Source organism: Rattus rattus, chromosome 1 (assembly GCF_011064425.1).
Source record: "Rattus rattus isolate New Zealand chromosome 1, Rrattus_CSIRO_v1, whole genome shotgun sequence".
Taxonomy (NCBI): domain Eukaryota; kingdom Metazoa; phylum Chordata; class Mammalia; order Rodentia; family Muridae; genus Rattus; species Rattus rattus.
The window spans coordinates 58,445,421-58,466,293 of record NC_046154.1 but is presented as its reverse complement, the minus strand read 5'-3'; the positions used below and the strand labels follow the sequence as shown (position 1 = coordinate 58,466,293).

The following is a 20,873-nucleotide window of genomic DNA, read 5'->3' as shown; positions in this document are numbered from 1 at the left end:
CAGTGACTCCGTGGCACATTATAGTTTCAGAAGCACTATAACAAGACCTTTAAGAAGTTGGTTTTAGGGCTGGAGAGGTGGCTCAGCCGTTAAAGGCTAGGCTTACAACCAAAAATATAAAAAGTTGGTTTTAGAAGTCCCATTAATTCTGAGAGCCATCTTGTTAACAGCAAAAGGACATTCAGCAGGAATTCTTATGCATGCTGACAAAAAGACAGAGAAAACAAAACACGTCGTCAATCTTGGGTTCAATTTCAGACACATGAATAAGCAGAAAAGCAGTGTTTTGATCTCTACTCAAAAATTTTAAAAGGAAACTGTGTTTTTGAGAATAATATACAGGCAGTTATGACAGTAAGTTCTTATAATTACAAGTTACTCAAAAGTCTCAGGGAAAAGCATTGCTTGACTCTCCATGAGTTCACGTTTGTAGTATGCTATGCCAACGTGGTGTCCACACTAAGTTCAGAATCAGCATGGTGACGCCCCCCTCCCAAATCCTAGGAACCATTAGGTTGCCTGAGGAAGTACAAACTGCCAAAATGAAACATGTGAAAAATAGCTAGATGGTCTTAGGAAGTTACAAATAATATCAACTTGTCTAGAAGTTTTCTGTTGATCTCAAGTACACGATGGTAAAGCTGCAGATCTTTGGACAACTATCAGACTCCATGAACACAGGTCCATCTTCCCAGTGCTCTGATATGAACTCAACAATGCTCTTCTTCTATATGCCTTCAAAGGGGAAACATTCAAACCATTCCCTGTCTTGCAGCTAAGGTTAGGTAATTTGAAGAACACAGTATCAGCCTTTTTCCTGACCCCATCTCAAGTGGTATACTTCAGAGAACATATTTAGAACCTGATGGAATGAGCTAGAATCTGGAGCATGGTAACAGGTTTTAAAGCCTGGCTGTACCAGGCATTTTGTAAAATCAGATGGCCTCTCTGCCTCATTGTCTCAGGCTGACTGCAGGCAGAACTTGTTAGGACTAAGTTAATTGGTGCTTATGAAGCCCAGAGCAAGTGGCAGTGCACAGCGGTTCTGTATTCTGCTCCAACTCTCTCACTGCATATAAAAAAGAGGAGAGACTGGGGCATGAAGGACTTTTCCCAAAGCTTACAATTGTTGAGGCCAGAGACAGAATCAGAATCGTAAAACCCCTGACTGCTGAGAAAGCTTTTCAAAGTCAGCAACCACAGAAGGCATTCTGTAGATTTAAACTGAAAAGACAGACAGTAAGCCGGGCCTGCTTCAATAAATGTGGCCCTCCTGCTGCCTCACTGCCTACCTCATGGTCACAAGGCTGAAACACCTTCACACGTTCCCTTGCTCTACCCATCTCCATATACAATCTGAGTAACTGATGACTGATACCACCTGAAACCCCACAGCCAGTAATGAATCACACCAACGCTTGCTCATTTGATGGATTCTCTACGCAGCAGACCACCTAGGGGTTTCAAGTCTCTCAGCTTCCCAGAGGAGGTGAACCTTCTCACCCATCCATCTCTGGTGGGAGCCATTAAGCTGACATCACCATTTTCCACACTTCATAAAGGAGTGCTAACATCTGGAAATGGAAACCACCTGACAGAGCTTTGACCAAGATCACCATATCACTCAAAGCAGGGAAACTCGGGGGCAGGTAAAATGAGAAAGAGATATCTTGAATGTCAACAAGGCCAAAGATGAATAATTTGGGGCTAAGAGTGTGTAGACAAAGGCGGCTCTGGTCAGAAGGACTGGATTTAAATCCCAGCCCTGCCACTTTCTAATTGGGATGGCAATTAACCTCTGAACTCTGAAGTGGAGTGCAGTATATTAAAAAAAAATGGTTTTGGAGTCAAGTGATCTCAAGTTCAAATCCTGGCTTCCTTGCACGCTTATTGTGTCTCTTGTGGTGATATGGCTCCTCTTAATGACATTAAGTTTTCTAATCTACAAAACAGAGACACTGTGCTATAAGAAAAGAAACAAACACTTGAGCACGATGCATGCCTGGAATCCTAGCACTCAGAAAGTGGAGGTAGGATCTTGACTTTAAGGTAAAATAGGTCCAAAAAAAAGCTCTGTCTCAAAACCATCTACTGCACACGGCGATAGTGAGAGGGCTCAAGGAGATGCTACATACACTGCCTGCCTGACATCCGTGTGTGGAAGAGAATGATCAACAGCAACCTAAACAAGATGGGCTCCACCTCGGCCTCTTCAGACTGTCTGGGGGAAACCAAACAGTGCAGACTTGACAGGACACTCTTAGGCCACCAACCGTGGGTGAAGGAACTTTTCTACCACCATTTAATGCCCTTCCCTAACCCCACACACTTACTTCCTTCAGCCACAGGAGCTTTGGGGCCTGCATCTCCACAGACATCACACCACCCACATACTGAAGAACACCGTGCTTGGTCTCATTGATCCTGTGAACCTGGCTGACAGCCCGATGGTCCAGCCACATAATAATATTTCGGGAGGAATCCCCTGGAAGACATAAGAGAAACACACACGTAGACACATCGCCTTCTCTTTCTAGTTCAAGGGAGCAATGATATTTCCCAGGCAAAGCCCTCCACAATTTCTACTGTAAATTCCTGTGTCAAGGTTGAACAAAGTGGGTGCAGGGGAGATGACTCAGTCAGTAAAGGCACTCGACACCAGCATGACAACCTGAGCTTGACCACCAAAACCCACATCTCACATAGCAGGAGAGAACCAACTCCTGCAAGATGTCTTCTGACCTTCACGCATGTATCACAAGTGTCTGAGTGTGTGCACACATGTACACATACACTAAATAGGTAAGTAAATGTAGAATGAATTTAACTTAAAGGGAAAATACACTCCAAGGCAGTGTCTCCCTTGATCAGAACCCCAGGGTTAAAAGTCATTGACATGCACAAACCTCTATTTGTAGACATATATACGCTTAATATTTAACTTAATGTTAAATGTAATTCACTTATATTACATTTTCTCACAACTTCTTCTCTTCCTTTACCATTCCTCTTGTTGAGAAAAGGGCCTATGAGTGATAGGGCTAAGGTGATACTTTGTCTCAGTAGTTGACAACTTCACATATGAACAAATATTTTGACAGAGTATATATTTTATAGTTACTCAAGAGCATTTTCATCCTATTTTTAATTTTCCCAGTCAAACGAATTAAAATGAGCTCATTCCAGGTTATTTTCCTCATTCTGTTGGTTGGTTCGGTGAGTGACAAGCACATCAGTTCTGGATGAGGGTGCTCACTCAAGTTGCAGAGGGCGATACAGTCTATTAATTTAGCTCCCTGGCTTCAGCATCCACATCTGTTCAATGGAGACGCCAATGCCTTACCTGAGAGCACAGAGAAACTAACGGAAATCTGTCATGTGTTACCTAGGAGACAATTCACAGTGAGGCACACATACCTAGTCTCTAGTCCCTAGCTGGTTCAGGAGGAAATCATAAGGGGCAAATGAAAGCCAGTACAAAATGAAGTCTTTAACCCTCATGCCCTGACTCTCTCTAATTTTCCCCAGGGTAGCTAGCTGCCCCTCCCTTCCCTTCCTCATGGCTTCTATGAATCCATGACAGAATGCACTGGTGAATAGGACTTTGGGGTTGGTTGTTTGTGTGTTTGTTTGTTTTTTACCGTCTCTGATGTCTCTTGTTCTACTTTACTTTCTGTCACTGTGATAAACACCATGACAAAAAGCAAAGGAAAGGATTTATTTAGCATGTATGTCCTGATCACAGTCAATCACTGAGGTAAGTCAGGACAAGAAGTCAAAAAGAAGCAGAGGTGGGAACCATGGAGTTATGCTGTTCACTGGCTACTTCTCCATGGCTTGCCGCGCAGCCTTTCTCATAGCTTACAATTTACAAGCCCAAGGGTGGTTGCCCACAATGAACTGTACCCTTCCACATCAACTGACAACCAGAAAAATGCTACAAAGACATGTCTACAGGCCAATCTGATGAAGCCATTGCCTCAATTGAAGTTCCCTTTCCCAAAGTGACTCTGGATTGCATTGAGCTGACAAAAACTAACAAGCGTACAGCCCAGGGTTCAATGTGGAAAATGCACCATAAACACCTACAGTATTATCAGTACAATGTTACCCAGTCCTGACATGTGCCAGCCACTCTCATGTATTAATTAAATAGTGAAATAACTATACAACTGTGCAAAACAATGATCCACTATGATCATTATCCTGAGTTTGCAATGGCAAGGAAGATTCTACAGCTGAAGGTATTTCCAGATGGGAGCTTGGACACCCATGAGGTGTACTTTGAAACCAGACCTGTGTGGAGAACAAATAAACTGGAAAGGGGAATGCACAAGACTTAGATGTATCAACATGAATAAAGCACTATCACCATGGGTATTTAAAAACCCTATACATGTGCTTCTCACTGAAGATGTGGACACATGTAATAGCAGCATGTGTGTTTATGTACAGCAATTAGAATGGCCATGGGGGAAGCCTTAAACTGCAGAGAATATTTTCTTTAATTTTTTTTTAAAAAAGATACCTACCTTCAAGTTTGGCTAAATTTCTTTTTATCCTGACTCTCTACAAAGTCTATTCTTATTTCTTGTATCTTAAAAATTTTTTAACTAAATATAATCAACTTTAAAAGATATCTAAAAAATTATAAAGTAAAAAAAAAAAGTCACTCACTGCTTTTCCTGACTAAAAAATTATGAAGTGTCACTTAGCTTGAAATAAAATAGAAAATGAAACTAAGGCCTCCCACAGGAACATTAAGAAGCATTTTTCATATAAAGCAAAATAATATACTGCATAACAGAACTACTTCAGGCTTTGATTCTCAGACCAACATACACATGGTACCCAGATAACATTCAGGTCCTATGCAGAGCCATCAGTGCTGCCCCATGTGCACAGGTGTGCAGGCATGCTGGGGGTATGGAGCAGGAGGGGAGGTATCACTGTTGCTTAACTGTGTGGATCTTAGAGCTGCTCTAAGACAGAAACGGCTGCTGTTAAACTTCCAACTGTGGAAACATGAAACAAGCTGCTGCAGCCAGAACAATACACTGAAATGGAATACTTACTACAAATCATTTTTCATTGTATACAAAACTGGGAATTCATCTCTCTTTAGCTCTCCTAGAAAGTCACTCTTAAAGGATTCAACTGAAGGTATAGAGTCCTTCATGGCTTCTGCATGGGAGGCACAATGAAGTGCTGGTGCTCTGCCCTGCTCTGATTTAAGGAGAAGCTTCTGTGTGGATGCAATGACTGCCAGGACAGAGTACCCATCATGGCGACACAGAAGGCCAGTTTAGGGGAGTCTCTCGTGAGCTGAGTCTGGGGCTACACATACAGACAAGCCCTTCACAACCTACAGTTATCACCATTGGGCACTCTGTCCCCAAAACTTCACTAAGGGGACAGTCTGAATCTGGCTTGGGTACAGAGGTAGCTGCCTGCAAGGGGAGAAAGAACAAGTACCTGGTTGGCTGACCTTCAAAGCAAGAAGGACATTTTTAAAAGGCAACTACTGGGACTACCTACACAGTGGTACTTACTTTCTTAAAATATTCTACTTAGTTTGTATTGGCTTTTCATCCTTTGGCTAACATCTAAAGACACCAAACGTTTGCCCATCTTGTGGGTTTGGTTTTAAGGGGTATCGGTGTTACCTGCCTGCTCTGCATAACCGCTCCAGTAAGCACCGTGTACATAAAGATTTCCAAAAAAACTTTAAAACCGCCATTAAAATTCTGATTTCATTTTCTTTTTTTTTTTAAAGATTTATTTATTATTATGTTATATAAGTACACTGTAGCTGTCTTCAGACACACCAGAAGAGGGCATCAGGTCTCATTACAGATGGTTGTGAGCCACCATGTGGTTGCTGGGATTTGAACTCAGGACCTCTGGAAGAGCAGACAGTGCTCTTAACCACTGAGCCATCTCTCCAGCCCCCCTGATTTCATTTTCAAACACAAGATAATCCACCTCAGACAAAGTCTACCCTTAATCAGCTGGAGATAGAGAAAGTGTTGAGGAATTACGTCAGCTGGATGCACGTGAAGAACAGATACATTTTAATACAGTCACTTCATTTCACAGAGTTGCCAGAGTGCCTTTAGCCAGCCTATCCACAAGGCAAAGCAGGATGGTGAGCAGAGATCTCATGTATGCAGCTTTAAGGAGGAGCAGTGGTCTTCCCCTGCAAACGCCACTTCCGATGTTTTATCTGTGCATTTACCTGTACCCGATGCTTTGCACAGCTAGAAATAGTACGGAAAATAAGACTGATAAAAAGCCTGTGATGGTTCGTGTTAATTATCAACTTGACAAATACAGAATCATGGGAGGGATGGGCCTCTGAGCCTGCCAGTGAGCGATTTTCTTAACTGTGTTAATTAATGTGGAAAGATGGGCTGGGCCATCTCAAGGGAGGACCCTGAAGTGAATGAGAGGCATGACAAGGGGGCCGAGTGGCATGTGCACACATACTTGCTCTCTTCTTCTGGTTGCAAACATAAAGCAGTCAGGTGGTTCAAGCTCCAGCGTCCATTACTTCCCTGCCTCCATGTTACACGGAGCTGTGAGCTAAGGTAAACTCTTCCTTCCATGACTACTGTTGGAGTATTTCATTGTCAAAACAAAATAAAAAGTGCAACCTCAAGCCAAGCACATACACACTTCGGGAGGTAAACCTCATGAACGATAGCTTTTGAGATGTCCAGTTGACACTAATACCCAGGAAGAATTACAAAGAAAGTATGTGTTAGTGAACCAGACAGTATGGCCTCCTTGAGATCTAGTACTCTTAGCATTTAACGTCTTAGACGTGAGACTTTCTCTTGCAGCAGCCTGAAGAGGAAGGGACAAGAGCAGGCCTACCTTCATGGTTTACTGGTAAAGGATGGAACTGTTTGTCCAAGACAACCAGAGAACAAGTGGCATCAAAACCAAGTCCTCGGATTCGGTGTGCATCAATCCCTTGAACAATTTCCTGTTTTAAAAGCAAGCAAACAAAACCATCAGTGACAACACAGGCTCTTAAACCTTGTAGACAAGTCACCAGTAGAAGGAAATGAATCCAAACATTTTTAAATTGCCTAACACGTGTCATAGAAAAGTTCAGCATCACTATTTAAGGTAATTCTTTATCAAGTAATGTAGTGGTAAATAATAAAAACTGACCACTCCACACTACCTCTCACTACTCTCGGTCCCCAGTGATCTCTCCGCCTCCATGGCTAGGACAGAGTCCGGTTTCACCCATGGAACCTCACAGCTGTGATCCTAAATGAAAGGTGCTGACAGGGAAATTACTCCTGAAAGAAGTCAAATGTCCCAAGTTCTCACCATGGAAAGCTGGGGCTAGGTAGATGGCCCGTGAGATAAGAGAATCTGCTCACTGGGTTGAATTTCCAGCACCCATACGGTGGCTCAAAATCACATGAAAAGCAAGCTCAGGGAAGCGGACTCACTCTTCGGCCTCTGCGGGCACCAGGCACGTACATGGTACACGAAGATACATTCAGGAAAAGAATCCATACATACAAAAGATTTGGAAATTCTTTTGTAGAAACCTTAGTCTTGGGTTCAAGAGGTAGCACAGCTCCTAATAAGAAAAGGGAATTTTCTGAGGAGTCTGAGGCTGCTGCTAGCTGCACAAAGAGCGGCACAAAGAAAAAGAAAAAGTCCCAGAAGGCGCAGGAGGAGGATTAGAACGGACCTGCTTGGTGCACGAGGCATACCTTATGGTGGTAGCCCCTGCCCATGATAAACCCCAAGAAAATCACAAATTAGAAAGAAAAAAAAAGAGGCAGCTCAGTGGTAGAGTAGAGAACCTGCATCAAATGCACTAGGTCCTCAATCCAATCTCCAACACTGGAAAACAAGCCCCCCCCCCCAAAAAAAAAGACGGTTTATAATGAAACAAACTGAAACCCATGATCCTTGATGTCATAAAAGTGTCTGAGATTCTTAAAACATCTTGCAAAAAACCTTTTAATATCACTAAAATACTAAAAAAAAAAAAATCCTATAAATTCGTAAAAAAAGAAAAAGGCACCCAATCTAACTGGAAATAATATAAAACTAAGGTCAAAGTGTATGAAGCTCTTCAGTTGTACTGATATTAATCAATGCAAACAAAATAGCAAATTTTGCTCCTTACATTAGGGAAACGTTAAAGGTTAGTTGTACGTAGCAGTGTCTCCACCCTCTTAGAGGATCTATGAAGACATAATAGTTAATAGAATCCATTCACTCACAGAAAAGGAGGAGGAGGAGGAGGGGAAGGGGAGGAGGAAGAGGAGGAGGAGGAGGAAGAGGAAGAGGAGGAGGAAGAGGAAGAGAGGAGGAGGAGGAGGAAGAGGAGGAGGAGGAGGAGGGGGAGGAGGAGGAGGAGGAGGAAAAAAGAAGCAGAAGATAGGAAAGTATAAAGTGCCTAGCTGTGAAGAGGAAGGGGATCGACAGGGGTGGGAGAGGATAAAGGAGGGTGGTGGAGTGACATGATCAAAACATATTACATGTATGTATGAAAATGTCACACACAATAAAACCATTATTCTCCAAAATTCATATAAGCTAATAAAAATGTTAAAAGAAATTTAGAAGTAACACTTCTTAAACATTATTATAGCAATGTAATTACTGAGCACAAGTTTTGGAAAGTAATTTGGCAGTACCTATTAAAATATATTTAAAACTACCAGCTCAGCAATATCACTGTTGGAAACATAGCTTAGAAAATCATGGGTGTAAGTAAATAAAGTTATATATAAGATGACTACTTTACAAAATTGTTAACAAAGTATTTTAAAGCCCAATAAATTAACTTTATCAAATAAATTATGCTGTATTTATACAATGAAATACTATGCGAAACTAAAAAGATACATAAAGAAGTAATTTCTCAGCAGAGGGTATGACAGGGACAGCAAATTTTCCTAGCAAAGTAAAATATAATACTGGATAAAATCATCAATCATAGCCATTTGACAGCTGTGGAAATTGGTCAAAGCTATTCAATAAATTGAGAAGCTTTGTTTTAGAAAATGAAATTTGTACTTAGAAGATAGAAAATAAAAAATTAATTCCAAGTCTAAGTGGTTTCTCTGGGAAAATTTATAAAATACTTAAGGAGAAAACCTTACCATTGTCAGACATTTAGAGCAGAGCAAGGAGGAGAGCAGGAGAGCCTGTCCACCAAACTCTACATGGTCTGCACTGCCTCGACATCAATAGGGAAGACATTAAAAGGATAAAGATACAGAAGATTATTCATCATAAGTGCAGGTATAAAAATGGGAAAATACTAGCAAACCAAACCTTACAGAACATAAAACTAGCATTATATATCATTACCATGTGTAATCACCCCCGGAACAATAATGTAAGGCATATATTAACAGAATATAGCACCAACATACAATTATAATCTCAAAATCATCAAAACTCTCTGACACAAAAAAGATGAATGAAGGAAAAAAAGCAGAATGAAATTTATACAAACAAGAAGAAAACAGGAGGAAAACTCAGAGATAACTTCATACCAAAAAGTTGGAAGGATGCATCGTTGTCCTCATTAGATACAAATAAAGAGAGTTGCACTTAGCACTTCTACCCAACCTGTGCTACGGTTCGGGGACCGTGGAATAAGGCAGGAAAGATAAACTAAAGGTATACAAATCAGAAAAAGCTAAAGGTATTTCTTTACAAATTATATGAATTCACATGCTGAAAATGCTTTTTAAAAATCTTTTTTAAAAGGTGCTGTGAGGGCCTAGGGAGAGAGGTTAAGAGCAATCACTGCCCTTATAGAGGACCAGAGCTCAGGTCTCAACACCTAAATTGCTTCTAACTGTAGCTCCAAGAAGATCTGATGCCCTGCCTTTCAAAGGCACATGCATTCTTTTGTATGTATCTGCTTTCTCTGCGCACACACACACACACACACACACACACACACACACACCAAATCAAAAATAAAATCTTTTTAAAAGCTACTAGAACTAATAAGCAAATCTAATAGGACTACAAGACTGAAGATTAACAAGTAGAAATCAATTGCATTTTTACACAGTAGCAACTAACACATCAAAAATTAAGAACATAATCCCATTCATAGCAACATAAAAACTATTCAAAATCAGATCAAGGTTGAAGGTCTGATTTATATCAATCACACACACACACACACACACACACACACACACACACACACACACACACACTGTCAGTAACATCAGAGAAGGAGCAGAGAGAATGTGAGATGGAATGCTGGGACATGGCTACGACAGTCACGGAGTCCAGGCAGTGCTGATTCCTGTATAAGACGGAACCTATCAGTACGCTCATGATATCCCACCCATTCATGAGGCAACTGCTGGGAGATGAGGAACAACTTTTCAAAGGATGAATGGTGGTTGGTTGCTCATTCTCATCTCCAGGACGTGGCCCTACACCGTGTGCATGCATACAGCATTAACTAGAGCTGGTGGATTATGAAGAGAAGGAGGAGATGGGTGAGGAGGAGGAGGAGGAAGATGAAGGGGAGGGTGGAGAGAGAGAAAGAAGGGGAAGTGAGAGGAGGAGAAGGGTGAGGGAGGAAGAAGGGGAGAAGGAGAAAAGAGGTGAAGGATGAGGAGAAGAAAGAATGGGAGAAGAGGAAACAGAGGAAGAGGAGGAGAAGCAAGAGAAAGAAGAAGAGGGAGGAGAAGAAGCAGAAAAGGAAGAGGAAGAAGAGAAAAGAGAATAAGAGGAGGAAGAATAGGAAGAGGAGTAGGAAAAGAGGAGGAATAGAAAGAGAAAGAACAGGAGAAAGAAAAGGAGGAAATTCGGATCTCCATGTGTGTATAGCAAGCACTTTATGTATGAGCCATCCCCAATTCCCTGGACTTGGCTATGAATTCATCTTAAAATGCAGAACTCTGCCCTGTTGGCAACATTAGACTATTAATATTTAATATGCACCACAAAAGAGCTACACACAACTATTATAGATTTACAACAAAGGCAGCATTCTATTTTTGAAGCAGTATTAGCAACATATACTCAAATGCTGTCATATATGAAGCATCTACTGTGCCGTATACTTTATTTACTTCCTTGAATTTAATCTTTACAAAGTTCACTAAAAGAAAGACTTAATATGTTATGCATTTGTGGTTACATGGGACATCCATCAGTAAACAAGCCAGCCCTAGAATCCTCTAGTTAAGACACTGTCTTTTTCTGAACCTGAGGTTTGCCATTTGGGCTAGGCTGGCTCACCAGAGAGCGAATGGGATGACCCTGTTTTTCTCCCCAAAATGTAAGGAGATTGGTGACTGTTGGCCCCCTGGTCCCAGAGTGCACACGACTGGGTCTATTTATGTTTCAGAGCCTACAGTTAGTCAAAAGAGGAAGTTGGAGGGGGAAAAAAGGGTAACTCAATGAGAGCCCAGAGCAGGCAGCATGGGATAGGGCCAGCAGCTACCTCTTGGTTTGACCACTTCTGAACTAATCTCACTCAGTCTTTCTGAATCTTGGTTTCATGGTAATAGGAAAACTCATGGGGGAAGACTGCAGGCTTTGAGAGTTTGGAGTACTGTAGAATCAGAGCACCGCTGGGTAAAGGCAGAGAGACTACCCAACACTGCATTAATTATGTCTATTTAAGATGTTTATGCTCAAAGGACAGCATGTTCTCTGCTGTATGAACACAAACATGAATGCTAAAGAAAGAGGAAGCAACAGAAAACTGCAGACTCAAGTACTTCTGGGGATTTATGAGTATAACTTTCTACTCGGTCTAAAGATAATGATTTCTTGATTTATTTTATGAGTACCCTCTGAGGTCTACACAGCTCTGGATTCAAATCACAGCTTTTCAATGGTGAAAATCTCCAGTTTTATAAGGGGCCATTCTCTGGAAATTTAAAAAAAAGTCATTATGTATTAAGTCTGCCTTAAATGTCTAGCATCAAGTACATAACTTACAAGCATCTCTCTCCATACAAAGGGACACCCTCTCCTAGCCTATCCCAGAGATCTGCTTTCATGGTCACATTACTGCAAGGCCTCTGGGACTTGGCCATGCACTCTTATTTATAGTCTTGATAGTGGGAGAGAAAAGTGTAATAAACTCAGTCCATGAACCCAGCAGAAAGAGATTACCCTTACTAGAGACAAATCACATCATTCCGATAAAGAATTTCCAGGAATGGAGTTTGCTGCAGCCTCATTTGGGAAACTGACCCATGTCTAACTACTGTCATCTTGCAGGTCCAAAGTAGCAAACAAGAATTCAGGGAAGGATTGGGTTGGAATTTTGAAGGGGATTGCATTGAATCTGTTGATCGCTTTTGGTAAAATGGCCATTTTTACTTTATTAATCCTGCCAATCCATGAGCATGGGAGATCTTTCCATCTTCTGAGATCTTCAATTTCTTTTGTCAAAGACTTGAAGTTCTTAACATAGATCTTTCACTTGCTTGGTTAAAGTCACACCAAGGTATTTTATATTATTTAGGACTATTATGAAGGGTGTCGTTTCCCTAATTTCTTTCTCAGCTTGTTGATCTTTTGTGTAGAGGAAGGCTACTGATTTATTTGAGTTAATTTTATACCCAGCCACTTTGCTGAAAGTGTTTATTAGGTTTAGTAGTTCTCTGGTGGAACTTTTGTGATCACTTAAATATACTATCATATCATCTGCAAATAGTGATATTTTGACTTCAAGAACTATATTGAATAAGTAAGGAGAGAGTGAGCAGCCTTGTCTAGTCCCTGATTTTAGTGGGATTGCTTCAAGTTTCTCTCCATTTAGTTTAATGTTAGCTACTGGTTTGCTGTATATGACTTTTACTATTTTTAGGTATGGGCCTTGAATTCCAGTTTTTTCCAGGACTTTTATCACGAAGGGGTGTTGAATTTTGTCAAATGCTTTCCCAGCATCTAATGAAATGATCATGTGATTTTTATCTTTCAGTTTGTTTATATAGTGGATTACGTTGATGGTTTTCCATATATTAAACCATCCCTGCATACCTGGGATGAAGCCTACTTGATCATGATAGACAATTGTTTTGATGAGTTCTTGGATTCAGTTTGCAAGAATTTTACTGAGTATTTTTGACTCAATATTCATAAGGGAAATTGGTCTGAAGTTCTCTTTCTTTGTTGGGTCTTTGTGTGGTTTAGGTATAATAGTAATTGTGACTTCATGGAAGGAATTCGGTAGTGCTCTGTTTCAATTTTGTGGAATAGTTTGGACAGTATTGGTATGAGCTGTTCTATGAAGGTCTGATAGAATTCTGCACTGAACCCATCTGGATCTTGGCTCCTTTTGGTTAAGAGACTTTTAATGACTGATTGATTCTATTTCTTTAGGCATTATGAGGTTGTTTAAATGGTTTATCTGTTCCTGATTTAGCTTCGGTTACGTCTAGGAAATTGTCCATTTCCTCCAGATTTTCAAGTTTTGTTGAATATAGGCTTTTGTAGTAGGATCTGATGAATTTTTGAGTTTCTTCTTATTCTGTTGTTATGTATCCCTTTTCATTTCTGATTTTGTTAATTTGGACACATTCTCTGTGTCTTCTGGTTAGTCTGGCTAAGGGTTTATATATCTTGTTGATTTTCTCAAATTCTTCATAGAGTTAGAACAATTTGCAAATTCATCTGAAATAATAAAAAAAACAGGACAATAAAAGGACTTCCTGGGGAATCACTATCCCTGAACTCAAGCAGTATTACAGAGCAATAGTGATAAAAACGGTATGGTATTGGTGCAGAAACAGGCAGATAGACCAGTGGAATAGAATTGAAAACCAAGAAATGAACCCACACACCTATGGTCACTTGATTTTTGACAAAGGAGCCAAAACCATCAAATGGAAAAAATATAGCATTTTCAGCAAATGGTGCTGGTTCAACTGGAGGTCAGCATAGAGGAGAATGCAGATCGATCCATTCTTATCACCCTATACAAAGCTTAAGTCCAAGTGGATCAAGGACCTCCACATCAAACCAGATACACTCAAACTAATAGAAGAAAAAGTGGGGAAGAATCTCGAACACATGGGCACTGGAGAAAATTTCCCAAACAAAACACCAATGGCTTATGCTCTAAGATCAAGAACCGAAAAATGAGATCTCATAAAGCTACAAAGCTTCTGTAAGGCAAAGGACACTGTGGTTAGGACAAAACGGCAACCAACAGATTGGGAAAAGATCTTTACTAATCCTACACTGATAGAGGGCTTATATCTAAAATATACAAAGAACTCAAGAAGTTAGACTGCAGGAAAACAAATAACCCTATTAAAAATGGGGTTCAGAGCTAAACAAAGAATTCACAGCTGAGGAATGCCGAATGGCTGAGAAACACCTAAAGAAATGTTCAACATCTTTGGTCATAAGGGAAATGCAAATCAAAACAACCCTGAGATTTCACCTCACACCAGTCAGAATGGCTAAGATCAAAAACTCAGGTGACAGCAGATGCTGGCGAGGATGTGGAGAAAGAGGAACACTCCTCCATTGTTGGTGGGATTGCAGACTGGTACAACCATTCTGGAAATCAGTCTGGAGGTTCCTCAGAAAATTGGACATTGAACTACCTGAGGACCCAGCCATACCTCTCTTGGGCATATACCCAAAAGATGCCCCAACATATAAAAAAGACACGTGCTCCACTATGTTCATCGCAGCCTTATTTATAATAGCCAGAAGCTGGAAAGATCCCAGTTGCCCTTCAACAGAGGAATGGATACAGAAAATGTGGTACATCTACACAATGGAATATTACTCAGCTATCAAAAACAATGACTTTATGAAATTCATAGGCAAATGGAGGGAACTGGAAAATATCATCCTGAGTGAGGTAACCCATTCATGGAAAAACACACATTGATAAGTAGATATTAGCCCAAATGCTCGAATTTCCCAAGATGCACAGAATACATGAAATTCAAGAAGGATGACAAAAATGCGGATGCTTCACTCCTTCTTTAAAAGGGGAACAAGAATATCCTTAGGAGGGGATAGGGAAGCAAAGTTTAGAACAGAGACTGAAGGAACACCCATTCAGAGCTTGCCCCACATGTGGCCCATACATATACAGCCACCAAACTAGATAAGATGGATGAAGCAAAGAGATGAAGGCTGACAGGATCCAAATGTAGATCTCTCCTGAGAGATACAGATAGAATATGGTAAATACCTAGGCGAATGCCAGCAAAAAACCACTGAACTGAGAACGGGACCCCCAATGAAGGAATCAGAGAAAGGACTGTAAGAGCTGAAGGGGCTTGAGACCCCATATGAACAACAATGCCAACCAACCAGAGCTTCCAGGAACTAAGCCACTACCCTGGACTGACCCTGGGCTCCAAATTCATAGGTAGCAACGAATAGCTTAGTAGGGGCACCAATGGAAAGGGAAGCCCATGGCCCTGCCAAGGCTGGAACCTCAGTGAACAGGATTGTTGGGGGAGGGCAGTATTGGGGGAAGGATGGGGAGGGAAACACCCATATAGAAGGGGAGGTGGAGGGGTTATGGGGATGTTGGTGTGCAAACCAGGAAAGGGTATAACATTTGAAGTGTAAAAAAAATAACTAATTTAATAACGGTGGAGAAAACAAAAAAGAATTCAGGAAGGATTGTACTTCTTTGTTGTTACAATGGCTTCAATCCTGTGTGTGATTTAAATCAGCAACCTCTGCTATGTTGGGTGTGGCTATGGCATCCAAAGAAAACACACACACACACACACACACACACACACACACACACACACACACACACACGAAACAGAATGTGTAGGTCTAGTTTTGAATATACTCTTGAAAGTCAGTTTGGGGTCCTTAGAATGCACAATGAAGCCCTTTTAGGTGAGGGTGTGTTTGCTCAGAAAACAGGGAAAGAGTGGAGAGCAAAAGTGTTTTCTTTAATGCTCACTCTTTAGGGTATTACATTTTACAGAGGTAAATCACCAATGAGTCAAATAATGATAGAATGTAGTTATAACATACCCAAAGCTGACTGGCCAAGAGGATTAGGCATGACAGAGGAGGGGAAGGTAGTCTTCAAAACAGGGAATCTTGAGGAAAGACTTTCATGCAACTGACATTGTGTAAATCTAGGCAGTGTTCTTAGTAGGGATGCAGCCAGCGTAGAAGGCTCTGGGTCAGAAACAGCAAGGAAAAGAATACAACTTGTATGGGGAATGCTAGCATGATTTTCTAACACCTCCTGCTGTGACCAGTGAAAGAAAAATAATCCAGACCTAGGATTTCCTAGAGCAGCAATGTAAAGTGATGTCCCTTGACAATAAGCAAGGAAATGAAAACACCAGACACTTCCATTTACAACAGATATCCTTATGTTCTTTTACTAGCTGGAGTACTGAGGTCCCCTCTGTCCCCTCCATTGCCACCAAGTCCCATGAGATCTTCCTTCCAGCAGCCTCTCATTTCATCTCCATTTCTCCCTGTGCAAAACTCTAATCCTGGTGCAGTCAAAGGCAAAATGATGTTCTAGGCAGAGGAAACCTCTCTCCAAGCGGTTCTATGTTTAAACACAGGAATGGTGCTAGAACAGAAAGCCAAGAACACATCCATAAGGACCTTGGGAAGAGCTATAATGTACACAGCCATGAAAGCCATGTTATGAATTCTAGATTCTACCCAGAAAGAATTGGAAGCCAAAGAGTAACAGAAGTTTAAATACAGAAACCATCACTACCATCAGAAAAGTAGCACAGATGCTACGGCCTGTATTTAGCTCTGAAAATGATGTGGGCAGTAGGTGTTGGGAACAGAGAATACACAAACTTCTGTCATCTAAGCCTGGGCTGTCACTACCTGGGAACACTGGAAATGACATTCAACTTTCTGGTCCACAGTTTACCTTTCCACCAGTCAAATGGAAACTATAGGCCACCTCTATTTATCTTGTAATCATAATTAAAATATGAAGGTGTTTTACAAATTATAATAGTTCCAAGAACGTAAGATGTTAAAATTACTGTCCATACAGAAAGTACCAACTTAGAGCAAAATCACAGCTCATTAGCTTCATATGTTTATGGGGTTTTATTCCCATACAGATTAAGCTATTTCATCTTTAGGCCAGAGGGTTTATGATGTTTCTTACAGATGTTCCAGTGTCTGACAAAGAGTATAGCATACAGTCCATGCTCCATAAATATTTTCAGACTAAATAAAATAACAATTTCCTGGGCCTAAGGAAATAACTCCATTGGTAAATTGTTTGCCTCACAAGCATGAGAACTCAAGTTTGGTCCCTGGTGCCAGGAAAAACAGCTGGCTTATTGCTTTCAACCCTAGTGCTGGAAGGTGGAGATCAGAGCACCATTAAGGCTCAATGGCAACATAGCCTACTACGAGAACTCAGGCCCCAGGGAGAGACTCTGTCTCAAAAGGGAGGTGGATGGCTCCTGAAAAGTGCATCCCAGGTTGTCTTCCAGCACACACACACACACACACACACACACACACACACACACACACACACACACACGTACACCTGCACACACATGCATACATACCTGCACACCTGCTCAGGCACACCTGTACACACATGCACACACATGCATGCCTGCATTCAAACATGCACCTATATGAACATGTACATCATACACATAAATGCACATACACAAACATAAAAATAAGAATATTTAACAAATGACAACTGGATATATGTTTCTTTCAGCTTATCTACTTTTTTCCAGTGGAAATATAAAAACCTGTGATGTTTCCTTGGATTGATACAGGTGTGTAGATCCAAAAAAGTACACTTTAAGATCAGGAACTGTATGTGTCTCCTAGGACTTCCGTGTTTCTAGACAATGTTTTAGGTGTGCTGGATACTGGCCCAACAAAGGCATACCAATTTACCACAGTTTCCCATGAGCAACAGCCAGGTAAAGGCACTACTATGCAGTGCTTAGACTCCCAATTAAGTGAGTTCCTGGCCCCACATAGCAGCAACCTATAACACCTCTGACTGTAAGCAGGAGTCACAGGGAAGGGCTGAGGCTGGAAAGAGGAGGGTCTGAGGCCCTCGAGACCTGTCTCTCAGTCATCATAAGACCCCTTAGTCTGAACTACTTCAAAGCCTTCTTTTTTCATCTTCATGAGAAGAAAAACTGTCCACAAAGATTGTTATAAGAACCAAATGACATGATGGGCACACACGGTATTAGGGACAGCATCTAGAACATGGTTAATCAGCAAAGAATGTAAGCTGTTGACATCATCACTGCCTTGTCATTACTGCTGTTGCTGTTATCGTTATTAACTCAAGGGAAAATCATCTCTCAGTGGAGGGAAGAAAAAAAAGAAAAAGAAAAAAGAAAGTTCACAATTGCTCTGAAGATCTCTGCTTTCTGGAGACACTGGCAAAGCAAAGGAAGGTCAGGGTAGAAGAGACAGCAGCCCTCAACCTAGACCAATTCTTTTTTAAGTCTTCCATGGAAGGAGCCCTGACCGCAGGGAGGACTGCACATTCCCAGAGGCAGCAGCATCTCCTTGCACTTGCACTTCTCCTATTTTGCCTCAGAATCCATTGCCTAACTCTGCTCATCTCGTTATCATCCCCACCACAGGCAACAATGATTGCTTATCCCCGACACTGTTAGAACTTTCTGTAGACTTTAATCATCACAATTATCAAACTGGGGACTCTCATTAATCTCCCCTTAGTAAGAAGGAAACTGGGCAAGAAATGGTAACCAGTCCAAGATCACAAGCTAAACATTGCTAGAACAGGGACTCCCACCCAGGCAGCTCAACTGCAGAATACATACTTAGTATGTCAGCAAGGCCTCCTTCTTAAGGTTCCTCCTCACATGAGCACACACGCCACACTCCAGCACATCTCCATGCACATGCGTGAGGCATGGCCTAAGGCCCATGGGCTTTCTCCAGACCTGCTGCAGCGAGAGGCATGGCCGAGCACTAATGCCCTGCACTTCTGTGGTTATCAGGGCTGACACAAATGAGGAGCTGACCACCACTGGGACATGATTAAAAGTCTGCCATTAAACCGATCTGTGCTGGAGTAGATCTGCTTTAAGGGAGCTCTTCATCAGGGAACTATATTTTCTTCTTGACAATTTCCTTAATGGCAAGAGTGTTAGAAGAATAAAAGAGACCCAAGGGCAAAGAGCAGAAGATTTTCACGGAGGCAGAGACTGGGAGTGGGTAGAGAAGAGGAAAATTAAACAGGCAGAAGACTAGATGACCCCTCTTTTATTTCTGCAGAGTGTCTGGGTAGCCTAAGCCACCTCTCTGTGGTTTTCTCTGGGGCACTAACAGCTGTTCAGAGCTCATCAAAGTTTAACCAGACCAATCGATACAGAAAAAATGGGTGACTGTCAAGCTGAAAATTACCAAGCTCCTCATGAATATTTAAGGACCCCGACTAGAAACAGCAAGAAGGAACAGAACTCAGGATTTCAATTTTTTTTTTCTCCTTTGGGGGTGGGGAGATAAAAGAATGTCTGTTGCTAATGATCAACAAAATAAAAAGTCAAACTACCATCACAGACTTCAGACATAAACTAGTCACGACCAGCATCTCTTCCTTCCTTAAGACAGCAGGCCCAGGCTTATCACAGACCACTCAATGAGCGAGCGTGAGGTCATATAAAGATGCTTTCCTAGAGCATGCCATAGTTTTCGGCCCCTTGTTGTTTCTCCTACTCACAGTGCAGTTCCCCTTGTGTGTCCAATTGGGAGGATACAGAGCTCATTGTTAATAAGAACCAGACATGTTCTGGCCCGGCTGCTGCCAGTCACTAACACTGCCGACTTGGGGTAAGCTGGCCAGCACTCCTCTTTCCATCTCTTCCTGGAGGAAAATAAACTGGAGCTGCAGTAGCACCAGCTGTAAGGCTAGTTGCACCAGGTTCCAAGGTCCCACCACAGTGTGTCCTAACACACTGACATACAACAGAGACACACCGTGTGCCGCCATGACTCTTCCTCATTTCCACATCTCAGGCTTCCACAGCCCCTGCACTGTCTTCACTGCCTCCGTGCCCTCCTAGCTCTAGCTCTCTGTACTGGCTGCAGCAGTCCTCTGAGCACATTTCAGCTGTCTGTCACTCCCAGTAAGCTTTGCTTCTGAGAGGCAAAGCCTACAGCACCCAGATCCATGCCTCCAGCAGCCCTGATGTAGTGTGCAGACCGAGTGTGCACATACAGAACTGCTGGGCAGGTGGAACACACGCAAGGAGGGGATGCCACGGTTTGGCTCTTACCTTCGTGACACGGCAACATGCTGCCCAGATGTCCTCTGAGGACTGCTCGTGGTGGTTGAACTGGGGCTCCCACTTCTTAATTGGCTGTTCTGCGAAAGCCAAAAGGACCCCTCTCTGGTCCACTAGAGCTGCACGGACACTTCCTGTTCCCACATCGATGCCCACATAGTAGTGATCTGGTTCCTGGTCTCCACCAGACATCATGGTCCCTCTACCTGTGGTGGACAAGTAAAAAAGACATGTGAAGACAAGCAGATCTGCTCAGACAGCTTAAGAAATCCAATCTTGAGGCAATGGGGGAGGGTGGGGAGGAACACCCATAAGGAAGGGGAGGGGAAGGGGATAACACTCAAAATGTATATAAGAAATATTCAAGTTAATAAAAAAAAAAAGAAATCCAATCTTCAAAGTAGACAGAGAAGGGAATCCAGCTACCTGACTAGGGGCTGTGTATTATTTACTTAAGCTGTCAAAGGTTTTATAGGCCCTAAGCAAGGTGGTCAGAGAACAATCGCATCTAACACATGCCATTTCCACTCCTGGTGGGCATCAGAAATTGAGCACCTGAATACACCATGACTTAAGCAAGGCTGAGACCATGAGAGA

At 41.9% G+C, this 20,873-nt stretch overlaps 1 protein-coding gene across 1 annotated transcript in view; it reads right to left on the bottom strand.

Moving 5' to 3' along the window:
• Fggy (FGGY carbohydrate kinase domain containing) overlaps positions 1–20,873 on the bottom strand; it is a 364,908-nt gene that overhangs the window by 313,542 nt on the left and 30,493 nt on the right. The window contains exons 2-4 of the mRNA XM_032901907.1: positions 20,268–20,482; positions 6,880–6,991; positions 2,334–2,485 (exon numbers count right to left, since the gene is read on the bottom strand). Coding sequence (XP_032757798.1) covers positions 2,334–2,485; positions 6,880–6,991; positions 20,268–20,471 — 468 coding nt within the window. The 5' untranslated portion in view covers positions 20,472–20,482. The remainder of the gene's footprint in view (positions 1–2,333; positions 2,486–6,879; positions 6,992–20,267; positions 20,483–20,873) is intronic.